Source organism: Sorex araneus, chromosome 4 (assembly GCF_027595985.1).
Source record: "Sorex araneus isolate mSorAra2 chromosome 4, mSorAra2.pri, whole genome shotgun sequence".
NCBI classification, from domain to species: domain Eukaryota; kingdom Metazoa; phylum Chordata; class Mammalia; order Eulipotyphla; family Soricidae; genus Sorex; species Sorex araneus.
In genome coordinates, this window is record NC_073305.1 from 7569859 (window position 1) to 7587991 (window position 18133).

Consider the following 18133-nt stretch of genomic DNA (forward strand, 5'->3'; position numbering starts at 1 on the left):
ATGGGTGGATGGGTGGGTGGGTGGATGGATGGATGGATGGATGGAAGGATGGATGGACAGATGGATGGATGGGTGGATGGATGGATGGATGAAAAGATGGATGGATGGATGGATGGATGGATGGATGGATGGATGGATGGATGGGTAGAAATGAATGGATAGAAGTGGATGTGTGGTGGGATGGATGGTTGGATGAATGATGGATAGATGGATGGAATGGGAGGAAGGAAGGGGAGAGAGGGAGAAATGAAGGAAGGAAGATGGACGGGCAAATAGATAAATAGATGGAGAAGGAAGGATGGGTAGAGGCTGGTGGTGAATGGGCAGATGACTGGGTGGAAGGATGAATGATGGGTGGACAGAGAGACGGATGGAAGGACGGATGGGTGGTGGATTAGTGTATGAGTAGACAGAGGGATAGACGGATGGACAGATGGAAGCAAAGTCTCGCTTTCGGCTGGATTCTTTTCCCCTTTGGGTACGTGTCCGTTTCCCTCGGATGAGTCACTGCTCTTCTCACATTCCTTTCTCGTGGCCTCTCGTGAGCGAAGGACATATTTCATGGAGGGGCTGAGACCTCCCCGGGGCCAGGCCTGGGAAACGGACTCTGCCAAGTCCAGTTGGAGGACTGGGCCACTGGCCCACTCTGCCCCACCACGTCCCGTGCTGTGGCCATGCGCCTTCCTCCGAGCTCCGCCCCGCCGACGGCTGGGTGGGTTGTCACCGTTGGGCTCCCGCCCTGCAGGGGTGGTAGGAAGCAGTGCTGAGCGCGGCCCTGCGTCCACCGTCCCTCTGTGGGCAGCGTGGGAGAGCAGGGCCTTCCCTGGGTCTCCTCAGACCCTGAGAGTGCCATGGGGCTCCATTTGGTCTCAGGAACCTCATTCATTCATTCACACGCTCAGTCGGTTCTGTGAGCCCCCCTCGAGAGAAAGCTTCCCTGCGGGGACTGATTGACAGGAGGCCAAAGGGCGCGCGCGCACACACACACACACACACACACACACACACACACACACACAGCTCTCACAGGCCAGCAGCGCCGCCCCGGGGGCCGCTGAGAGGCAGGGGTGCCGAGAGCGAGGGCTGGGGGGGGCGGTGAAGGAGGCGTCTCAGCAGAGCTTAACCACTGGGGCTCAAAGACATGAGTCCCCTCATGTAAGTAAGTGTGTGGGGGGAAGGGGGGGCTGTGGGCTCAGCAGGGGCCCGTCACGTGCTGCCCGTGGGACCGGAAGACCCTTAATCGGGACGATGGGGGGGTATGTGGAGGCTTGTTGGGAGCGTTTGCCAAGCCGGTCACTGTACCTCAAGGGGACAGTTCGGTCCTCGAGATTCTGCTCGTCCCCTGAAGCAGATGCCAGCGATTCGCCCAAACTGCGCCTTCTCCATCTCCACAGTGTCACTCGGAGCATCACGGACCCCGTGGGGCCGCGCGGCCCTTGGGTGGATTGATTTCTCTGTCAATTCCAGTTGGAGACGATCTCTCTTCGGCGAGGGCCCTCAGTCACTGTGGAAGGGGTGCAAGGCTTCCTGTGTTGGGGACGGGACGGGCAGACAGGCGCTCTGGAGGGCGTCTGTGGCAGAGGGAATACGTCACGCTGTGGAGCCACGGTGCAGGGGCGGCTTGCACCTCACGTCTGCTAGATCACAGTCCAGCACCGTGGAAAGGAAACATCGCCCGACGCGTCAGCGGGCGCTAAGTGGATTCCCGATGCGCTCAAGCCCCCCACGCTGCACCCCACCAGTGTGTAAGATGGGCAGAGGCCGGAGGGGGACTGACCCCGAGTGTGCAGGCCGCGTGTCAGACCAGGGGGTGCTGTGGTCAAATCTCGGTTCCCCTACGAACGTGTCCAGGAAATAAAAGGGTTGGGTGAGGGCTTGTCGATTACAAGAAGTCTGCTGGATATATATATATATATATATATATATATATATATATATATATATATATATATATATGTAAAAACAGATTTTATTGGGAGATGTTTGAGGAACGGGCGGGAGGGAGGGAGAGTAACGCGCCCCAGAGAGGACGCGGGCATCTCCAAAGGCAGAGAGCCCCTACGCACGTCCCAGCGTTAACTATGGAGGCATGAAAGGCCACATCTCAAGAGGGGAGATGCGGGGGCTGGAGCGATAGCACAGCGGGGAGGGCGTTTGCCTTGCACTCGGCCGACCCGGGTTTGATTCCCAGCATCCCATAGGGTCCCCCGAGCACCGCCAGGGATGGTTCCTGAGTGCAGAGCCAGGAGTAACCCCTGTGCAGAGCCAGGTGTGACCCAAAAAGAAAAAAAAAAAAAGAGGGGAGATGCGGGCGACACATGTGCTCGGGCGGCACACGGACGCAGCACACGGGCCAGCAGAGGTGCTTCCTGTGTCCGAGTTGGCTTGTATAGGCTGCCCGCCAGGCTGCCCCACACAGGGCGCTTCTACCTGGCAAGGGTCCACTCCCAAGTGCCCAGGGGAAGCGCTGGGAGCGTCGATGGTCTGCTTTGAAATTCCTTTCCCGGCCTTTGCTCCTGCTGGGGCTTCTCCAAGGGAGGGAGGGGCTCAGCCTTCTCTGGGAGACGAGTAGATTTTTTCAGGTGGTTCGAGTAGCCGCCTGGGATACACAGTTGGGTCTAAATGCGAATGACACCGGGAGTGATTCCTTAAAGGTCAAGGTGGTAGTTAGGCCTCAGTATCTGCGTTGCAGACCACAATGCCCCAAAGTAGAGAGTGTGGGGGAAATTGTCTGCCATGGAGGCAGGGGGAGGGTGGGAAAGGGGGGTATACCGGGGACATTGGTGGTGGGGAATGTGCACTGGTGGAGGGATGGGTGTTTGGTCATTGTATGATTGAAACTCAAGCATGAAAGCTTGTAACTGTATCTCACAGTGATTCAATTTTAAAAAAAGGTGGTGGTGGGGCTGGAGCGATAGCACAGCAGGTAGGGCGCTTGCCTTGCACGCGGCCAACCCGGGTTCGATTCCCAGCATCCCATAGGGTCCCCTGAGCACCGCCGGGGGTAATTCCTGAGTGTAGAGCCAGAAATGACCCCTGTGCATCGCCAGGCGTGACCCAAAAATAAAAAAATAAAATAAAAATTAAAAAAGGTGGTGGTTAGGAGGGGGGGAGCATGACTGGGTGGGACACAGTTTCTCGTGGCCGAGTGGGCGGTCACCCCTTTCTTCTCCCGTCTGGCACATGCCCGCCAGCCCTCTGTTCATTCCTGCATCGCAGTGAGCTTGTTTACATTTATATTTTATCCTTAAAGACGTTTAAAAAATTCATTTTAATGTAGACAGAAGCCACAACTGTTGATACCACTCTGGAGCTGAAACTGATCCGATGACAAAGCTCACGCGTTAAAATCAATAAGCATAAAAGGGAAATCAGTTTTTATGTAAAACCCAGTGTCTCTGATCACGGGGTTCAGCCTCTGTCGAAGAAAGGCGCTGGCTGTTGCTGGCCGAGCCTTCTGGGTCACTGTTCCCGTGTGCTGCGTGTAGCTGCCTCCTGTGTCACCTTCCCGTCGGATTTGGTAGGCGCCGGCAGGAGCTCCAGTACTGAGAGCCTGGGGGGTTCTGCCCAGGTCCAAAGGCTTCGGGGTCTGTGACTCACGGGGGCTCTTGGAGGTGGCCGTGGCTGCCAGGGCTGGCGGCAGTACAGGGGGCACAGAGGGGAGACAGCCCACCCCAACACCGAGAAGAAGACCCCAGAGTCCCAGCCTGGGCACCAGGAGCCTGAGATTATTTGCAGTTTGGTCTCTGCAGAGGCTGTTTGTGGGCTGAGCCCTTGGCACGGGTGTGGCTGCCGGGGACACCCGGAGTTTCAGCTGTGGGGACCCCTTCCCCCTTCCCCCTCCCTCCTCCCTCCTCCCCCCTCCCCCCATCCCCATGTGTCCTGAGTTCCAGCTGCTGGGCGCGCATCTCCTCAGCGATGTCGGGAATCGGAAGAGAGGGGCTCGGGGGTGAGTCGACATTGCGTTTATATTTCATCTGCTCCAAAGCAAACAACCCCAAACCCCGCCACCTTCGAGAAAGGAAGGGGGGAGGCCTTGGGAAGGGGGGAGGTCTTGGGAAGCGGGGAGGCGTTGGGAAGGGGGGAGGCGTTGGGAAGGGGGGAGGCGTTGGGAAGGGGGGAGGCCTTGGGAAGGGAGGAGGCCTTGGGAAGGGGGGAGGCGTTGGGAAGGGGGGAGGCGTTGGGAAGGGGGGAGGCCTTGGGAAGGGGGGAGGCCTTGGGAAGGGGGGAGGTCTTGGGAAGCGGGGAGGCCTTGGGAAGGGGGGAGGCCTTGGGAAGGGGGGAGGTGTTGGGAAGGGGGGAGGCCTTGGGAAGGGGGGAGGTGTTGGGAAGGGGGGAGGCCTTGGGAAGGGGGGAGGCCTTGGGAAGGGGGGAGGTGTTGGAGGCAGGCGGGGAAACAGCCGAACCAACCCAGCGAGCTTCGGATCCCCCCCACATCCGTCCGGCAGCCGAGGGAGACGAGGCCGGGCCCCCTCCCTGCAGAGGGAGGCCTGGACCCGGGTGGCCGCAGCCCTGCGCGCCCGGCTTGCAGCGGGGCCTTCTCTGGGCCCGGCCATCCCGCAGCCTGTCCTCGGGGGCGCCGACAGCCGGGCAGGGCAGGCTCTGCCTTGCCTGCCGGACCCCCGGGAGCCTGCCCCAGCTTGCGACTCGCCCGCCACCACCCCCCCCCCCCCGCAGCCGCAGGCAGGAAGGGTGCGTGGGGGTGTGGGCGCTGCCTGCGCTTCGCGCGCACCCTGGCAGGTGAAAATGCGCCCCAGACGCGCTGCCCGGGCAGTAAATTGCTTCTGTCACAGGGTGCGGGAGAGACGCGCGGGCGCCTCCGCCAGGCTGGGCGCCCGGGAGGGGCAGGGACGCCGCCGGGGAGGGCCGCCTGCCCACTGAGCCTGCAGGGGAGGGCGCGGGGGGGCACGGCCAGGGTGGCCCCGGGGCACGGAGCTGGGAGTGGGCCCGGAGCACCACGGCTGCGACTCCAGCAGCAGAGAAAGAGAAAGAGGCGGGGGTGGGAGCAGTCCCGGCCCCCCAGCCAGGTCAACGCGGAGTTCCCGAAGATGTGCTGTGGCTCGCCCATCAGTGCTCCCTCTGCTCATCCTTGAGTGCTCCCTCTGCTTGCTCGTGAGTGCTCCCTCTGCTTGCCCTTAGTGCTCCCTCTGCTCGCCTGCGAGTGCTCCCTCTGTTCACCCATCAGTGTTCCCCGAGTTCTCTTCTGGTGGAACAGGCCAACAGGTGACTGCCGGGGACAGCATGTGACAGCCAGTGCCCCCAGCACCCCTGTCCACTCCTGGACCCTCGTCCACCCCAGCATCCCATCCTCCCCAGCACCCCCGTCCGCCCCTAGTCCCCCCTGCCCACCCCCCACATCCCTACTCACCCCAGCACCCCGTCCACGCCAGCACCCCCTTCTCCGTGTACCCTGTCCCCTCCCAGCACCCCACCCACTCCTGCCCACCCCCAGCATCCCCGGTCACCCCGTGCCTTTCCATCGTGCAGCCCTGACGCTCTGTCCCCCGGACCCCAGCCAGTCCCGCCAGCCCCTTCCTCCTCCCGGCGCTGGGCCCACGGAACGTGTCTCTGGGGTCTCCCCGTGCTCAGCCGCCCTCGGGGTCTGTCCAGGGCGCAGCTCGGGACAGGAGTCTGTCCCTGCTGGACCCTGAGCCTGGGCCGCTGCCTGCCCCGTCCATCTGAGGGGCATAAGAGCCCCTGGTCCTCCGGGCTGCCCGGAGGCGTCCTGCACCCGACACCGGCGGCTCTGATTGTGCGGGGCAGCGGCCAGCACCATCGAACCCTTGCTCGGGAGCCTGGGACCAGCCAGCAGCGGAGGCGAGGCTGGCCCGGGCCCAGGCCCGCAGCTGGGGCGGCTCTGGACGAGGCCGCCCGTGACGGCCTCTGGCGAGCAGCGGGATTAGGCTCCATTTCCTCGTGCGCGGCTGTTTGTGTTAGGGGCCGGCGGGTCCCTGTGATTCCAAATCCCAGGTGTTAGGTGGAATTTTGAATAAATCCCAACGTCTCAGCCGCTCTCCGATCACTCAGCCCTTTGCACGACTTCCTCCGCGTCCACCACGATTTAAATTGCTCAGAGCCGGCCGCGGGCATTCTGGAAAACAGGAAGAGGGGGAAACGGGCGGGGGGGAGCCGGACGGGAGCTGATGCCCTCAGGAGAGCAGCTGGCACTCGGGGGGGCGGCGAGCTGCCACAGTGCCCACTGTCTGCGGTGCGGGTCCGGGGGGTTCAGAGAGCACCCTGCACCCCAGACACCCTGCACCCCAGACACCCCTGCACAGACACCCCTGCACAGACACCCCTGCACCCCAGACACCCTGCACCCAGACACACCTGCATAGACACCCCTGCACAGACACCCCTGCACCACAGACACCCCTGCATAGACACCCCTGCACAGACACCCCTGCATAGACACCCCTGCACAAAGACACCCTGCAATCAAGACACCCCATGCCTGAGACACCCCTGCACAGAGACACCCCTCACCCGAGATATCCCTCACCCCAGACACCCCTGCACCCCAGACACCCCTGCACAGAGACACCCTGCACCCAAGGCACCCCGCACCTGAGACACCCTGCACAGAGACACCCCTGCACAGAGACACCCCTCACCCCAGACACCCTGCACCCCAGACACCCCTGTGCCCCAGACACTCCTCACCTGACACCCCTGCACCCCAGACACCTCTGCACTCGAGACACCCCTCACCCGAGACACCCCTGCACCCGAGACACCTCTGTATCCTGGCACTCTTGGACCTGACACCTCTCACCCCAGACACCCCTCACCCAACACCCCTGCACCCCAGACACCTCTGCACTCGAGACACCCCTGCACCCGAGACACCTCTGTATCCTGGCACTCTTGGACCTGACACCTCTCACCCCAGACACCCCTCACCCAACACCCCTGCACCCGACACCCCTGCACCCCAGACACCCCTGCACCCCAGACACCCCTGCACCCCAGACACCCCTCACCCCAGACACCCCTGCACCCCAGACAGCCTTGCGTGTCCGGCAGGAGCTGGTGGGTTCAGGGTGACACTTCAACTTCCAACATTTGCTCTAGAATCGCTGTTTTGGGGCTCCGCCTACTCAGTGGTTTTCCGGCTGCGCTGGTGGCCTGGAGCCGGGGCGGGCAGCCCAGGGGTCTCCTGCTCCTCGCCCACCCGAGGGAGCTGAGCTCATCGCCACGCGGCCCGGCGGGCAGGGTGGCAGCGGGGACCCTCGCTCCCCCGGGGAGGTGGGGACTGGGCGGTGGGTGCCGAGCCCTGGCTCCCGGCCTGCAGGGTCACGGTAGCGAGACTCTGAAGTGAGTCCAGGGTCTCATCGGAAAAATGCGGGTGAGAATCATCGCGCCTGGCCGGGGCGTCTGGGGATTACGGGCGTGACGCAGGCCTGGCTCGGGCCGCAGAGTCGCTGATTTGCCGAGGCCTGAGAGATGACAGGACGGAGGCGACAGGCACGGCAGGGCCGGGCGGGCGCTGCCGGGGGGGTGGGAACCCAGGGACAGCGGCTGCCCCATGGGGTGTCCCGCCCCGCCCGCCGCCGCTCAGAGGGAGGGAGGGAGGGAGGGGGCTGCTGGGAAGACCCCGGACTCCGCTCTCAGCGCTGCTAGTTTTCTTGTAGACGCCGCAGGATTTTCTGGATGCAGGATCTCGTCTGTCGTCTGCCAGGCGAGCCTGCTGGCCGGCCCCAGTCTGATGCCTCCCCTGGCTCGACTGCTTTTCACACCTCTGTGTGTGTGTGTGTGTGTGTGTGTGTGTGTGTGTGTGCGTGTTTTGCAGTGCCGAGCATCGAACCCAGAGCCTCCACATGCAGGGTCTGCAGCCCGAGAGCCCCACCGCTGGGCCGTCTCATCTGCCCACGCCTCTGATGTTTGACCAGGTGAGAGCTGGGCCTGGCTGGAGTCCGCAGGGGGCGGTCCACCACCCACGGGTGCCGGCCAGCCCAGCCAGGAGGGTGCGTGGGCAGAGTCGGGGAGGGCCGGGGTGGGGGGTGTCTCTGGAGCGCCTGCCTGCGTGCCCGGGCCTCCGGCCGGCTGGCAGCACCAGCGGAACCCCAGGGAGCATTCTTCTGTGATTCCTCAGCTGCAGTGGCGGGCAGGCGGCTGCCTTCAGCCCCTCCTGGGGCTGAGGACTCAGGGCTGGTGACTCAGACCCCTCCCTGGCACCCCCGTCCCCTGGGAAAGTACGCCTGGTAATTAAGGGATGACAGCCCGGCTCGACGCGGATCATAATGGAGATCTGCACAAAGTTTGCAAAGCCCCAGAGAAGGGACCCGGCGAACCCTGTCTGGGGGAGATGAGGCGTCCGGCCGGAAGTGACGTCAGCACTGGCTTGGCAGCGTTGGCCGAATGTCTTGTCAGGCCGAGAGGACAGGAGCAGGACCCCGTGCCAGAGAACAGCACTTGCCGAGGTCTGGGCAGGAGAGAGACCCCCGGGAAGGGAAGTGGAGTATGAAGAGAGGGGGCTACCCAGTCCTGCCACCCGACGGCCCTCTGGGGCCCCAGGTACTACCGTAGAAATGGGCCCTGCCTGCTGGCCTCGGGGGCTGGCCGCGCCGGTTGGAATAATGAATCTGGGAGAGAAGGTTCTGGGCCCGCTGGGTGGACTTCCCCAGGCCAGGCCCCGTGGCTGCGCGGCAGAGACAAAGAGGAGACGGGTCAGCAGCCAGGCAGGCCGAGGTGCGGAGGGTGGAGAGTTGGGGCCTCCTGCCCCCGGGAAGGGGCACAGCGGGACCGTCCAGGGGAGGCGGCGGCTTTCTCAGGTGATCGCGTTCCTCGTGGAGAGTCTTGGGTTAGGGGTTCGTCCGTCCGTCTTGGCCGTGCCCTGCCCCGGGTGTTGCGCTTGGGTCTCTCCTGCCGTGGTTGGGCTGGACACGGGGCAGCCTGGGGGTGGCCCTTGGCTGCTCCCCGGAGCTCACTGTGTCACCATGTGTCGGACAGGCAGCGGCGGATGGCAGTACTGAGCAGGGGACGAGGTGACGGGGGTGTGGCCTCGGGAGACGGGCTTCCGTGCGGAGGCCGGAGGCCGGGCCGAGCAGGCGGGCCCAGGTGGGGACACCCCAATTGGAAGCTAAGTTTGGGCTATGCAGGAACCTTCCTGGGGTTTGCGCCTCTGCGGGCCCCAGGGGCCATTCCCGCTGCTCCTCCGTCAGAGAAGAGAAGTTCTTTGGGGGCCGGAGTGACAGCACAGCGGGGAGGGCGTTTGCCTTGTACGTGGCTGACCGGGGTACGATTCCCAGCATCCCGTATGGTCCCCCGAGCACCACCAGGAGTGATTTCTGAGTCATTTCCTGAGTAATTTCCTGAGTGCAAAGCCAGGAATAACCCCTGTGCATCACCAGGTGTGACCCCCCCCAAAAAAAAAGTTCTTTGGGCAGACCTGTTCCCTGCACTGGGAGGAAGTCCCTTTGCCGAAGCTCTCATTTTCTCTGTGTGATACACTCTTTGGAGCAGGACTGTGGGTTGCTCCTGGCTAGACTTGGCACCTTGGCACTGCCACTTCTGCAGGGCTTGGCGAGGGCTAGACAGGGCAGTTGGTCTCTCTCTCTCTCTCCTTCCCTCCTTTCCTCTTTCCCTCCCTCCCTCCTTCCATCCACTGAAGGAGAGAGCCATGCATTAGGTTTGCTCTCCGTCACCAAGGAGATGCTTGCTGTTGGGACTAGCTAATTACGCAGCAGGATGGAAAGTTCTGGAATGAGCTAGAGCACTGTCCCAGCCTCTCTTGCAGAAGGTGGGGCAAAGGGAAGAAGGGGTGAGCCCACTCACAGTTCCTCCTCCAGCATCTCGGCCCAGTGGAACACCTGGAACCACATCGCTGCCTAATTAACAGTCCCTGAATATATTAATAAATTAGCATAAAAGACGACCCAGGAAATGGTCCCCCTGGGGTGGAACTGTGGGACATTCAAGGGAGGATCCAGCCAGGCTCGCTTCTCCCGTTTTATTCTTTCTCAGAATGATTTTGGTTATCCGCGTCCTTTGCCTTTGAAGGTCCTTCAGCCTTGCCCCCATCGACAAGACGTGTCGCTGACATCGGGCGGGAACTGCATTAACTCTGTTCCCTGGCTGGTGAGAGTGGACCTTACGCAGCTGGACTTTCTCTCCCGTAAACACCATCTCCTCCTTCCTTTATTTCCACCTGTTTCTTTCATCACTGTCACTGTCACTGTCACTGTCACTGTCCTGCTATTGCTCATCGATTTGTTCAAGCGGGCACCAGTAGCGTCTCCATTGTGAGACTTATTGTTACTGTTTTTGGCATATCGAATACGCGGCGGGGTGTGGGCGGGATACTCTCAGTAGCTTGCCGGGTACTCCGAGAGGGGCGGAGGAATCAAACCCGGGTCGGCTGTGTGCGAGGCAAACGCCCTACCCACTGTGCCATCGCTCCAGCATTTCCTAATTTTCAGCATCTAAGTACGGGAGGGTTGTTCTTTCTAAGAACGCACATAAGATATTTCAAGAATTAGTGTTTTGGGTTCGGGAATCCCTGACTCACTCGGCACTGAATTACCTGGGAATTCAGTTCGGGTTCACTGCATGCAAGTCGAGAGCCTGAACCTCTACACTAGTTAAAGAATGAGCTAAGGATATTTCCTTTTTCTTTTCCTTTTTGGGGGACCTGGGGCTGGGCCGACCCTGGCTGTGCTCGGGGATCACTCGTGGCAGGTTAGTCTGGGAGGACATGTGGGGTGCTGGGGATTGAACCTGGGCCAGCTGCTTGCAAGGCAGGTGCCCTCCCCACTCTGCTATCTCTGGCTCTGAATTAAGAGCCAGAGACTGGGGGCTGGAGCAATAGCACAGCGGGGAGGGCGTTTGCCTTGCACGCGGCCGACCCGGGTTCAATTCCCAGCATCCCATATGGTCCCCTGAGCACCGCCAGGGGTAATTCCTGAGTGCAGAGCCAGGAGGAACCCCTGTGCATTGCCGGGTGTGACCCAAAAACAAAACAAAACAAAACAAAAAAAGAGCCAGAGACTGGGGGATGACAGCTGTTTCCACTCAGTACCTGAACACGGCACCCCTTCCCCTCCCCCTGGGTTTCTGCAGAGAAACCGCAGTTGCTGTGTGTGTGGGGGGTGGGGGCGGGGGGAACCTGCTTTTCTTGGCTTGCTCTCACGGTTCTCCTTGTTCTCAGAAACGTGACCATCGTGTGTTCCGAGCCTCAGCTTTTGGAGAGTTTGTCTCGTCCGAGGCTCGTTGCCGTCTCGATTCCGTGCGTGTCTGTGTCTCGTCCAAGTCAGGGCGTTTTTCCCGCCAGTCATTGCTCTCCTGGCCCCCGCTCGGCCGTGCCAGCTCCCAGCACCCTGATCCCACCGACGTGAGCGTTTTCCTTGCAGCCCGGCTGCCTCTGGGGGTTGCTCCCGTTCTCTGGGTCTGGGGCGTGTTTATGACGACCCCGCTGAATTATGCTTGGGATGTTCTTCACAGCTCTGTGAAGATGTGAACGTCTTGGCCTTGACGGATGGTCTTTTGGAAAATCCCACACGAAATCTCCCGATTGTTGTTTTTTTGGATGCGACAGGGGATTTCAGTTTACACAGAAGCATTTAAACTATGATGTTCTGGGACTGGAGGGCTAGTGTAAATCCTCATTTTTATCTGTCTTCGTGTCACGCTGCTCCACAGGGGCCAGTACGGGGTCGGGACCCCCACATCTTCACTGGTGGGAAGCCCGGCTTCCCCACTCACTTCTGTGACAACTCGAGGGGCGGGGGTCTCCCTTACTGCGGACAGGGGGCCTCTGGCTCCCCACAGGGCCTTCAGGGAGAAGCAGTGGATTCGGTCCCAGCCGTAGTCGGACAAGGGTCTAGAAACCCTTGGCTGGACTTGCCCTCAGTGTGGTGTGAGGTTCCTGTGTTTTCTGCCGCCTTCGGCTGCCGAGAACCAGTTATTGTCTGAGCGTTTTCTATTTTGTTGGCATGGAAATGACTGTGCTGGTCTGCAATGCCCCGTTCCTGGTCACTGGGTAGAGCCAGGCTCCGTCTGTGTCCTCTGAGTGCCCGGCACCTTCTGCTCAGCATCAGCGAGGTGTGGGGGTCAGAGCATCCTTGTTGTCTGGGACCCGCGCCCCTCCGTGCTCTGCCGTTGTGGCTCCCGCGCTTTCAGACCCTTCACCTATGAATACGGGGCCCGAGGTCTCTCATCTACGTGGTGGGAGGGAAAGAGCTGCCTGGACCCCGTCTTTCTGAAGCGGACGTCTCAGTTCGTCCTAAGTGTTGTCAAGACAGAGGAACTGAGGGGCTGGCGCGATAGCACAGCGGGGAGGGCGTTTGCCTTGCACGCGGCCAACCCGGGTTCAATTCCCAGCATCCCATAGGGTCCCCTGAGCACCGCCAGGGGTGATTCCTGAGTGCAGAGCCAGGAGGAACCTCTGAGCATCGCCAGGTGTGACCCAAAAAGCAAAAAAAAAAAAAAAAAAAAAAAAAAAGACAAAGGAACTGAATATCTGATCCCACAACGAAGATTTTTCTGTCGGTCTGTTTGTCTGGCTGGCTGGCTGGGTGGGTGGGTGGAGCGATGGGTGGAGGGGGCGGGGTGGCTAAATGACTGAATGAATGAAGTCCGCAGCACGACTTCTCCTGCTCTTTACTGTCTGGGAGTCATGCCTGGCCGTGCTCAGGGGTCACTCCTGGCTCTGCTCGGGGGTCACTCCTAGCAGGGATCGAGGGAGGTGCTGAGGATTGGACCTGGGTCGGCTGCGTGCACGGCAGGTGCCTTCCCCCCTGTACTATCTCTCCAGCCCGTGGTGTTTCTCTGTACACGGCTGAGCCTTCACATCCTACTCCACAAAGCTGACTCCGGAACCGGGGGGGGGGGGGGGGCCCGGCGGTGGGGCCGGCCCGGAGCCCAGGGGTGGGGCTGGGGGCAGGGGGGTGAGTGCCACCAGGCTCCGCAGGAAGCAGAGCAGTGAGAGAAACTCGTCCCGATCACTCACCGGTGAGCTGTCGCCTGCCAGCACCAGCTCTGTCCTTTTTTCCCCCTTCCACAGAATTTTCACTTCCTTCAATACATCAAGAGGCTTTATTTTTTTTTCCTCCCCAAGTAGGGAACAGCCTGAATCATTTTGGCCTCTGAGGGCGTCTTCCTCTCTCTGAGCGGTCCCTCCGGGGACGGGGGAGTCGAGGGAGACGGGCTTCGTCATGTCCTGGAGTTCGGAACGCGCGCGTGTCCTGCGCCCGGTGATGCGTCCGCCCGTGTCGGCTGTCTGGTGTCTGCACCAGATGTTCGCGTTTGCCAGCCCGAGAGCGTGGGCCCGTCTCCCTCTTCCTCGCCACCCTGAAACGGAGGGCGAGGGGCACTCGGGGAGGCGGATCGCCCGAGGGAGGGGGGGGGTCAGGAGCCGTAGGAGGTGACTGCGCAGGGGTTGTCAAGGAAACCTGCTCTGCAGGCGCGCGTGGCTCTTGTCCAGGAAGGACATCAGCCCCCAGAACGGACGGGAGCCTGTCCCCACGTCTGCAGAGGACAGGCACGGCTGGCCCCTTGGCGTGGAGCTGGTCGGGCTGAGGGAACGCGATGGACAGCACAGCGGCGTATGGAAGACTGTTGAAATCTCCTTTTCTAGGGTTTTTTCCCTGCTTCTCAAGGACACGAGTGAGAACTGAGAGGCAGGGCTGGCGGCACTTTCCCGTTTGCCCTCCAGGGAGCCCTGTCCCACACCTTCCCTCTCCTGGGCTTCTAGCATCTGGGGGGCTGGAGTGATAATAGCACAGCGGGGAGGGCGTTTGCCTTGCACGCAGCCGACCCAGGTTCGATTCCCAGCATCCCATAGGGATTCCCGAGCACCGCCAGGAGTAATTCCTGAGTGCAGAGCCAGGAGGAACCCCTGAGCATCGCCGGGTGTGACCCCCCCCCAAAAAAAAAGAAAAAGAAAACAGCGGTTGAGGCTGGGGCTCAGGAGATAGGACGGTGGGAAGGCGCTTGCCTTTCGAAGCAGCCAACCCCGGTTCAATCCCCGGCACCCCCACATGGTCCCTGACCCTGAGCACAGAGCCTGGAGTCAGCCCCGGGCACTGCTGGGTGTGCCCCCCACACGCCCCAAACTGGAACACAGTCTGGGGTGGTTAACCCTCGGGAAGAGCGAAGAAGCTGACCGGGCGCCGGTACAGCTGCCGCTATTTCTTCCAGACCGGGAGCGGGAGCCGCTGGCAGGGAGGCGGTGTGGCGGGTGGGCGCCTGAGTCATTTCCACACCGGCTCTTCTAAGGATGAAGTCAGACTCCCAGGGGCCCTGCCGAGGAGCCAGAAAATAGATCTTATCTGAGCCTGGCACCGCCGCCCGGTTGGCTCCTGGCTTGTCCTCCTTGGAGTGACTCTCGGGTGCGCGCGCGACGCCTGCCTTCCCTTGGCTGCCAGCGAGTGCGGGCAGCGTGTGTGCCGGCCCGTCCTCACGGCCCCCGGGACCCTCCCCACTGCCACCCTGTCGGTCTGGCACGGCTCTGTTTCCTCGAGGAACGTCGTCCTTGGCGTCTGCTGAGTGTTGTGGAGAACAACGCTGGCGAACGGAAGAGCAGAAGATTCTGGAAGTCAGGCCGGTCTCTTTCTTAGAGCACTGAGGTATTTTTGTGGCTGGTGTTCCTAAGTAACTTGATTGATGTCTCAGTGACACGCCCTCGTTAAATTTTGTCTGTCTGTTTGTTTGTTTGCTTCTTGGGTCACACCCGGCGATGCACAGGGGTTCCTCCTGGCTCTGCACTCAGGAATTACTCCTGGCGGTGCTTGGGGGACCCTATAGGATGCTGGGAATCGAACCCGGGTCAGCTGCGTGCAAGGCAAACCCCCTACTTGCTGTGTTATCGCTCCAGCCCCCGCCCTGCTTAATTTTTTGAACTTAGAGACATTATTGGATTGTTTATTATCTCGTGCCACACCCGGCAGTGCTCAGGGCTTCCTCCGGGCTCTGTCCTCAGGGATCACTCGTCAGGCTCAGGGGCCCTTGTATGATGCTGGGAACCGAATCTCAGGCGGCTGCATGCAAGGCAGTCACACACCCCCCCCCCCCCCCCCCGCCCTGCTGTACTGTCTCTTCAGCCTGGAACTCACCTGCATGAAGCGAGTCTGCAGTTCCCGGGAGCCCTGGGCAGAGTGTCAGGATCCCGTTTGGGGACAGAGCCCTCGGCCCCTCCGGCCTCTCCCCTTCCCGCCGGCCCACGGAACTGTGCGTCTCCGTTCTGTCTCTGGACGTCTGACATAGACGGACGGACGGAGACGGTGTCTGGCCTCTCCTGGCTGCTCCCTTAGCCCGGCATGGTGCTTTGCGGCTGGCCTCCGCTTGGCTTCTTGGCCCTTTGCTGTAGCAAAGAAGCTCCGTGCGTGCGTGAACCACAGTCTACGCCCTCCGGCCCACCGACCGTGCGTTCTCACTTCCGGCCCATGTGAACTGCCGGGCCACCAGCCCTGGGACCCCTTGTGTGTGGGCTAGGGCTGTGCTCAGGGTAAGCGCTGACTGGTCATGTGTCGGAGTATTGGGGGACATGCCAGACGGGTCCACACTGGCCTCGGTGCTCTGCCCCTCAGCCCCCAGCAGCGATTCGACTCCCGTTTCCCTGCGTTTCAATTCTCGCCGTTCCCGGGGTGGGTGGTGGGTGGGCAGTGCCTTATGTCCCCGAGGAGCTCCTGGGAGGTGGGACGTGGCTTCACGAGCTTCTTAGCCGTGTCTGTGCATTCTTTGGAGAAAGGTATGCCTAGACCCTCTGTTCATTCTATTCGTTTGTGTTTTTGTTTGGGGCCATACCCAGTGGTGCTCAGGGATGACTCAGGACTCAGCACTCAGGGATCACTCCTGGTGGCGCTCGGGGGGCCGTATGGGATGCTGAGGATTGGACCCGAGTCAGCTAGGGGCAAGGCAAACGCCCTTCCTGCTGTACTATCGCTCTTGACCATTTTAAATTGGGCTGTCTGTCTTCTTGAGTGAGTAAAATTAGCTGTATATTCTGGCTACATCAGATATAGATCATACATATGATATATATTATATATATATAGATTATATGCATATATATAACTATATGTATACATATATATATATAAAACAATGCCCACTCTATAGTTTTCCCCATTTTGGTTATGTAACCCTTCCCTTTCCTTCCCTTCCTTCCCTCTTCTCCTCTCCCCTTCCCTCCCCTTCCCTTTTTCTTCCCTTCCTTTCTCTTCCTTTTCCTTCTCCCTTCCCTCCCTCCCCTCCCCTTCCCTCCCCTCCTCTCCCCTTCTCTTCCCTCCCCTTCCCTTCTTTCCCTTTCCTTCTTCACTTTCCTTCCCCCTTTCCTTCTCCTTCACCCTCCCCTCCCTTCCCCTGCCTTCCCCTCCCCTCCCCTTCCCCCCTCCCATCCCCTCCTCTTTTTCCTTTCCTTGTCTATTTTTCTTTCCTTGTATGTCTCTCCTGGGGGACTGCTTCCAGCACGGTGCTCAGGGGTCAGTCCTGATGGTGCTCAGGGACCCTGGGGCGGCGCTGGGGAGTGAACCTGGACCCCCCACAGAGCTCCAGCCTGTCAGTGGTTTCTCTGGAAGCACAGCCGTGTTTTCCTGGGTCAGGGGAGGGCTCGGCGTGTATGCGTGTTTGAAGGGGCCCAGCCCTCACACGCAGAGCTGCGGTCAGCCTGTGAGGGAGCGGTCAGCCTCTCTGTGCACCGGCCGCAGCCCTCGTGGCCCCTCACCCTGGCATCTGCCCCACTCCCGTCCTGGTTTCTGGTTCTGGAGAGACCGTCAGACCTACGCACCATTCAGGGTCAGAGAGCCACCTCTGGGGGCGGGTCACCTGGGGTCACTGACCCAAGACGCACCCCTGCGAGGGATGGTTTTCAACAAGAGGCTTCCGGTGAGCTAGCAGACACACAGAAGGTTCCAGAACCTTCTGGTCGCCCGTCTGCTGACCTGACACGTCCATCTCCATCTCTTGTCTCCCCCACTTTTGCTCTGACTCGACCTGTGTTCAGGTGTTGGGGGGAACAAAGGAAGCAATGGGATCAGTGGCAACGCTTAAGAAACCCCGAGGCTGTGGGCTGGAGAGAAAGCTCGAGTGGGCCTCCCCAGAGGCCCCCCCCCCACTGCTAGGAGCAGCCTCCAGGCAGGAGGGGGGAGTAGCCCCGAGCACTGCCTTGCATGAGCCTCCTAAAACATTTTCAAACATTCACGTGAAAATCCAGCTTCCGCGTTTCAGTTGTATTTCTTCCCTTCTCGGGGTCTGCGGGCCCGAACTCCGCAGGGGCGGATTCTCCGTTTTCCTGGGGGCGAGGGGAGAGGTTGGGCCATACTTAGGGATGACTCCCAGCTCAGTGCTCGGTGGCCAGGGATGGCCTGAGGCCAGGGCCCTCCCTCTCCTCGCCCCCTCGGGCACTGCGTTTCCAGAGTAGCTGGTGGCAGCTGAGGCCGCCGTCCCCCCACTAGTGCCCCCCAGAGCTTCATCCACGACTCCAGGCTGCCGTCCACGTCCCCCACACTCCTAGGAGTCTCGTTGGCCTTGGGCCGGCCACCCCCAGACTCTCTGCGTCCTGTCTCACCCAGAGGCCGAGCACGCGAGCGGCCAGCTGAAGGCCGAGGCCGGGTCAGCGCGTGCTCGCAGATCCGTCCAGTGGGCGACCTGCCCCGCACCCCGGGAACCAGCTGGACGCACTGGGAATCTGCCCCCTTCCCGCCACCGCCCTGCGCCTGGACGCTCCTGCTTTCCCAGAGGGCGAAGGAGTGGACGGTCGGTCGGTCGGCGTCCCCGAGCACAGCCGCCAGTGGCCGACAGGCAGGGGCTGGGAAGAGCCTGGGCCGGCGGAGGGTGGGGCCGGGAATGTCGGAGGGACGCCAGGCTCCTCTCTGCGCAGGAGAAAACAAAAGATGTGCTGAGGATGTGGGAACTGTTTTTAATGTTTTTTTTTTTTTCCCCAGAGGGATCTGCTCGTTTATTTCTTATTTCTGTGTGTGTGTGTGTGTGTGTGTGTGTGTGTGTGTGTGTGTGTGTCTGGTGTGGTGCTTGGGCCTCACACGTTCAGGCAGGCGCTCTACCGCTGAGCCACGTCCTCAACCTGTATTTTATTTTATTTTATTTTATTTAGGTTTTTGGGTCCCACCGTGGTGCTCAGGGGTTACTCCCGGCTCTGCGCTCGGGAATCATTCCCAGCAGTGCTCCGGGGACCCTG

At 61.0% G+C, this 18133-nt stretch overlaps 1 protein-coding gene across 8 annotated transcripts in view; it reads left to right on the top strand.

The window, feature by feature from the left end:
• Window positions 1–18133, top strand: part of HRH1 (histamine receptor H1) — a 57908-nt gene that overhangs the window by 29819 nt on the left and 9956 nt on the right. For 2 of the 8 annotated variants that reach the window (XM_055136281.1, XM_055136282.1), the window contains one exon: window positions 7793–7892. The exons of 4 other annotated variants lie outside the window; for them this stretch is intronic. In XM_055136281.1, the coding sequence (XP_054992256.1) occupies window positions 7821–7892 (72 nt within the window). In that variant the 5' untranslated portion in view covers window positions 7793–7820. Of the gene's footprint in view, window positions 1–7792; window positions 7893–8256; window positions 8518–14216; window positions 14568–18133 lie in introns of those variants that run through there. 2 more of the 8 variants (XM_055136280.1, XM_055136287.1) reach the window with 2 other exon arrangements.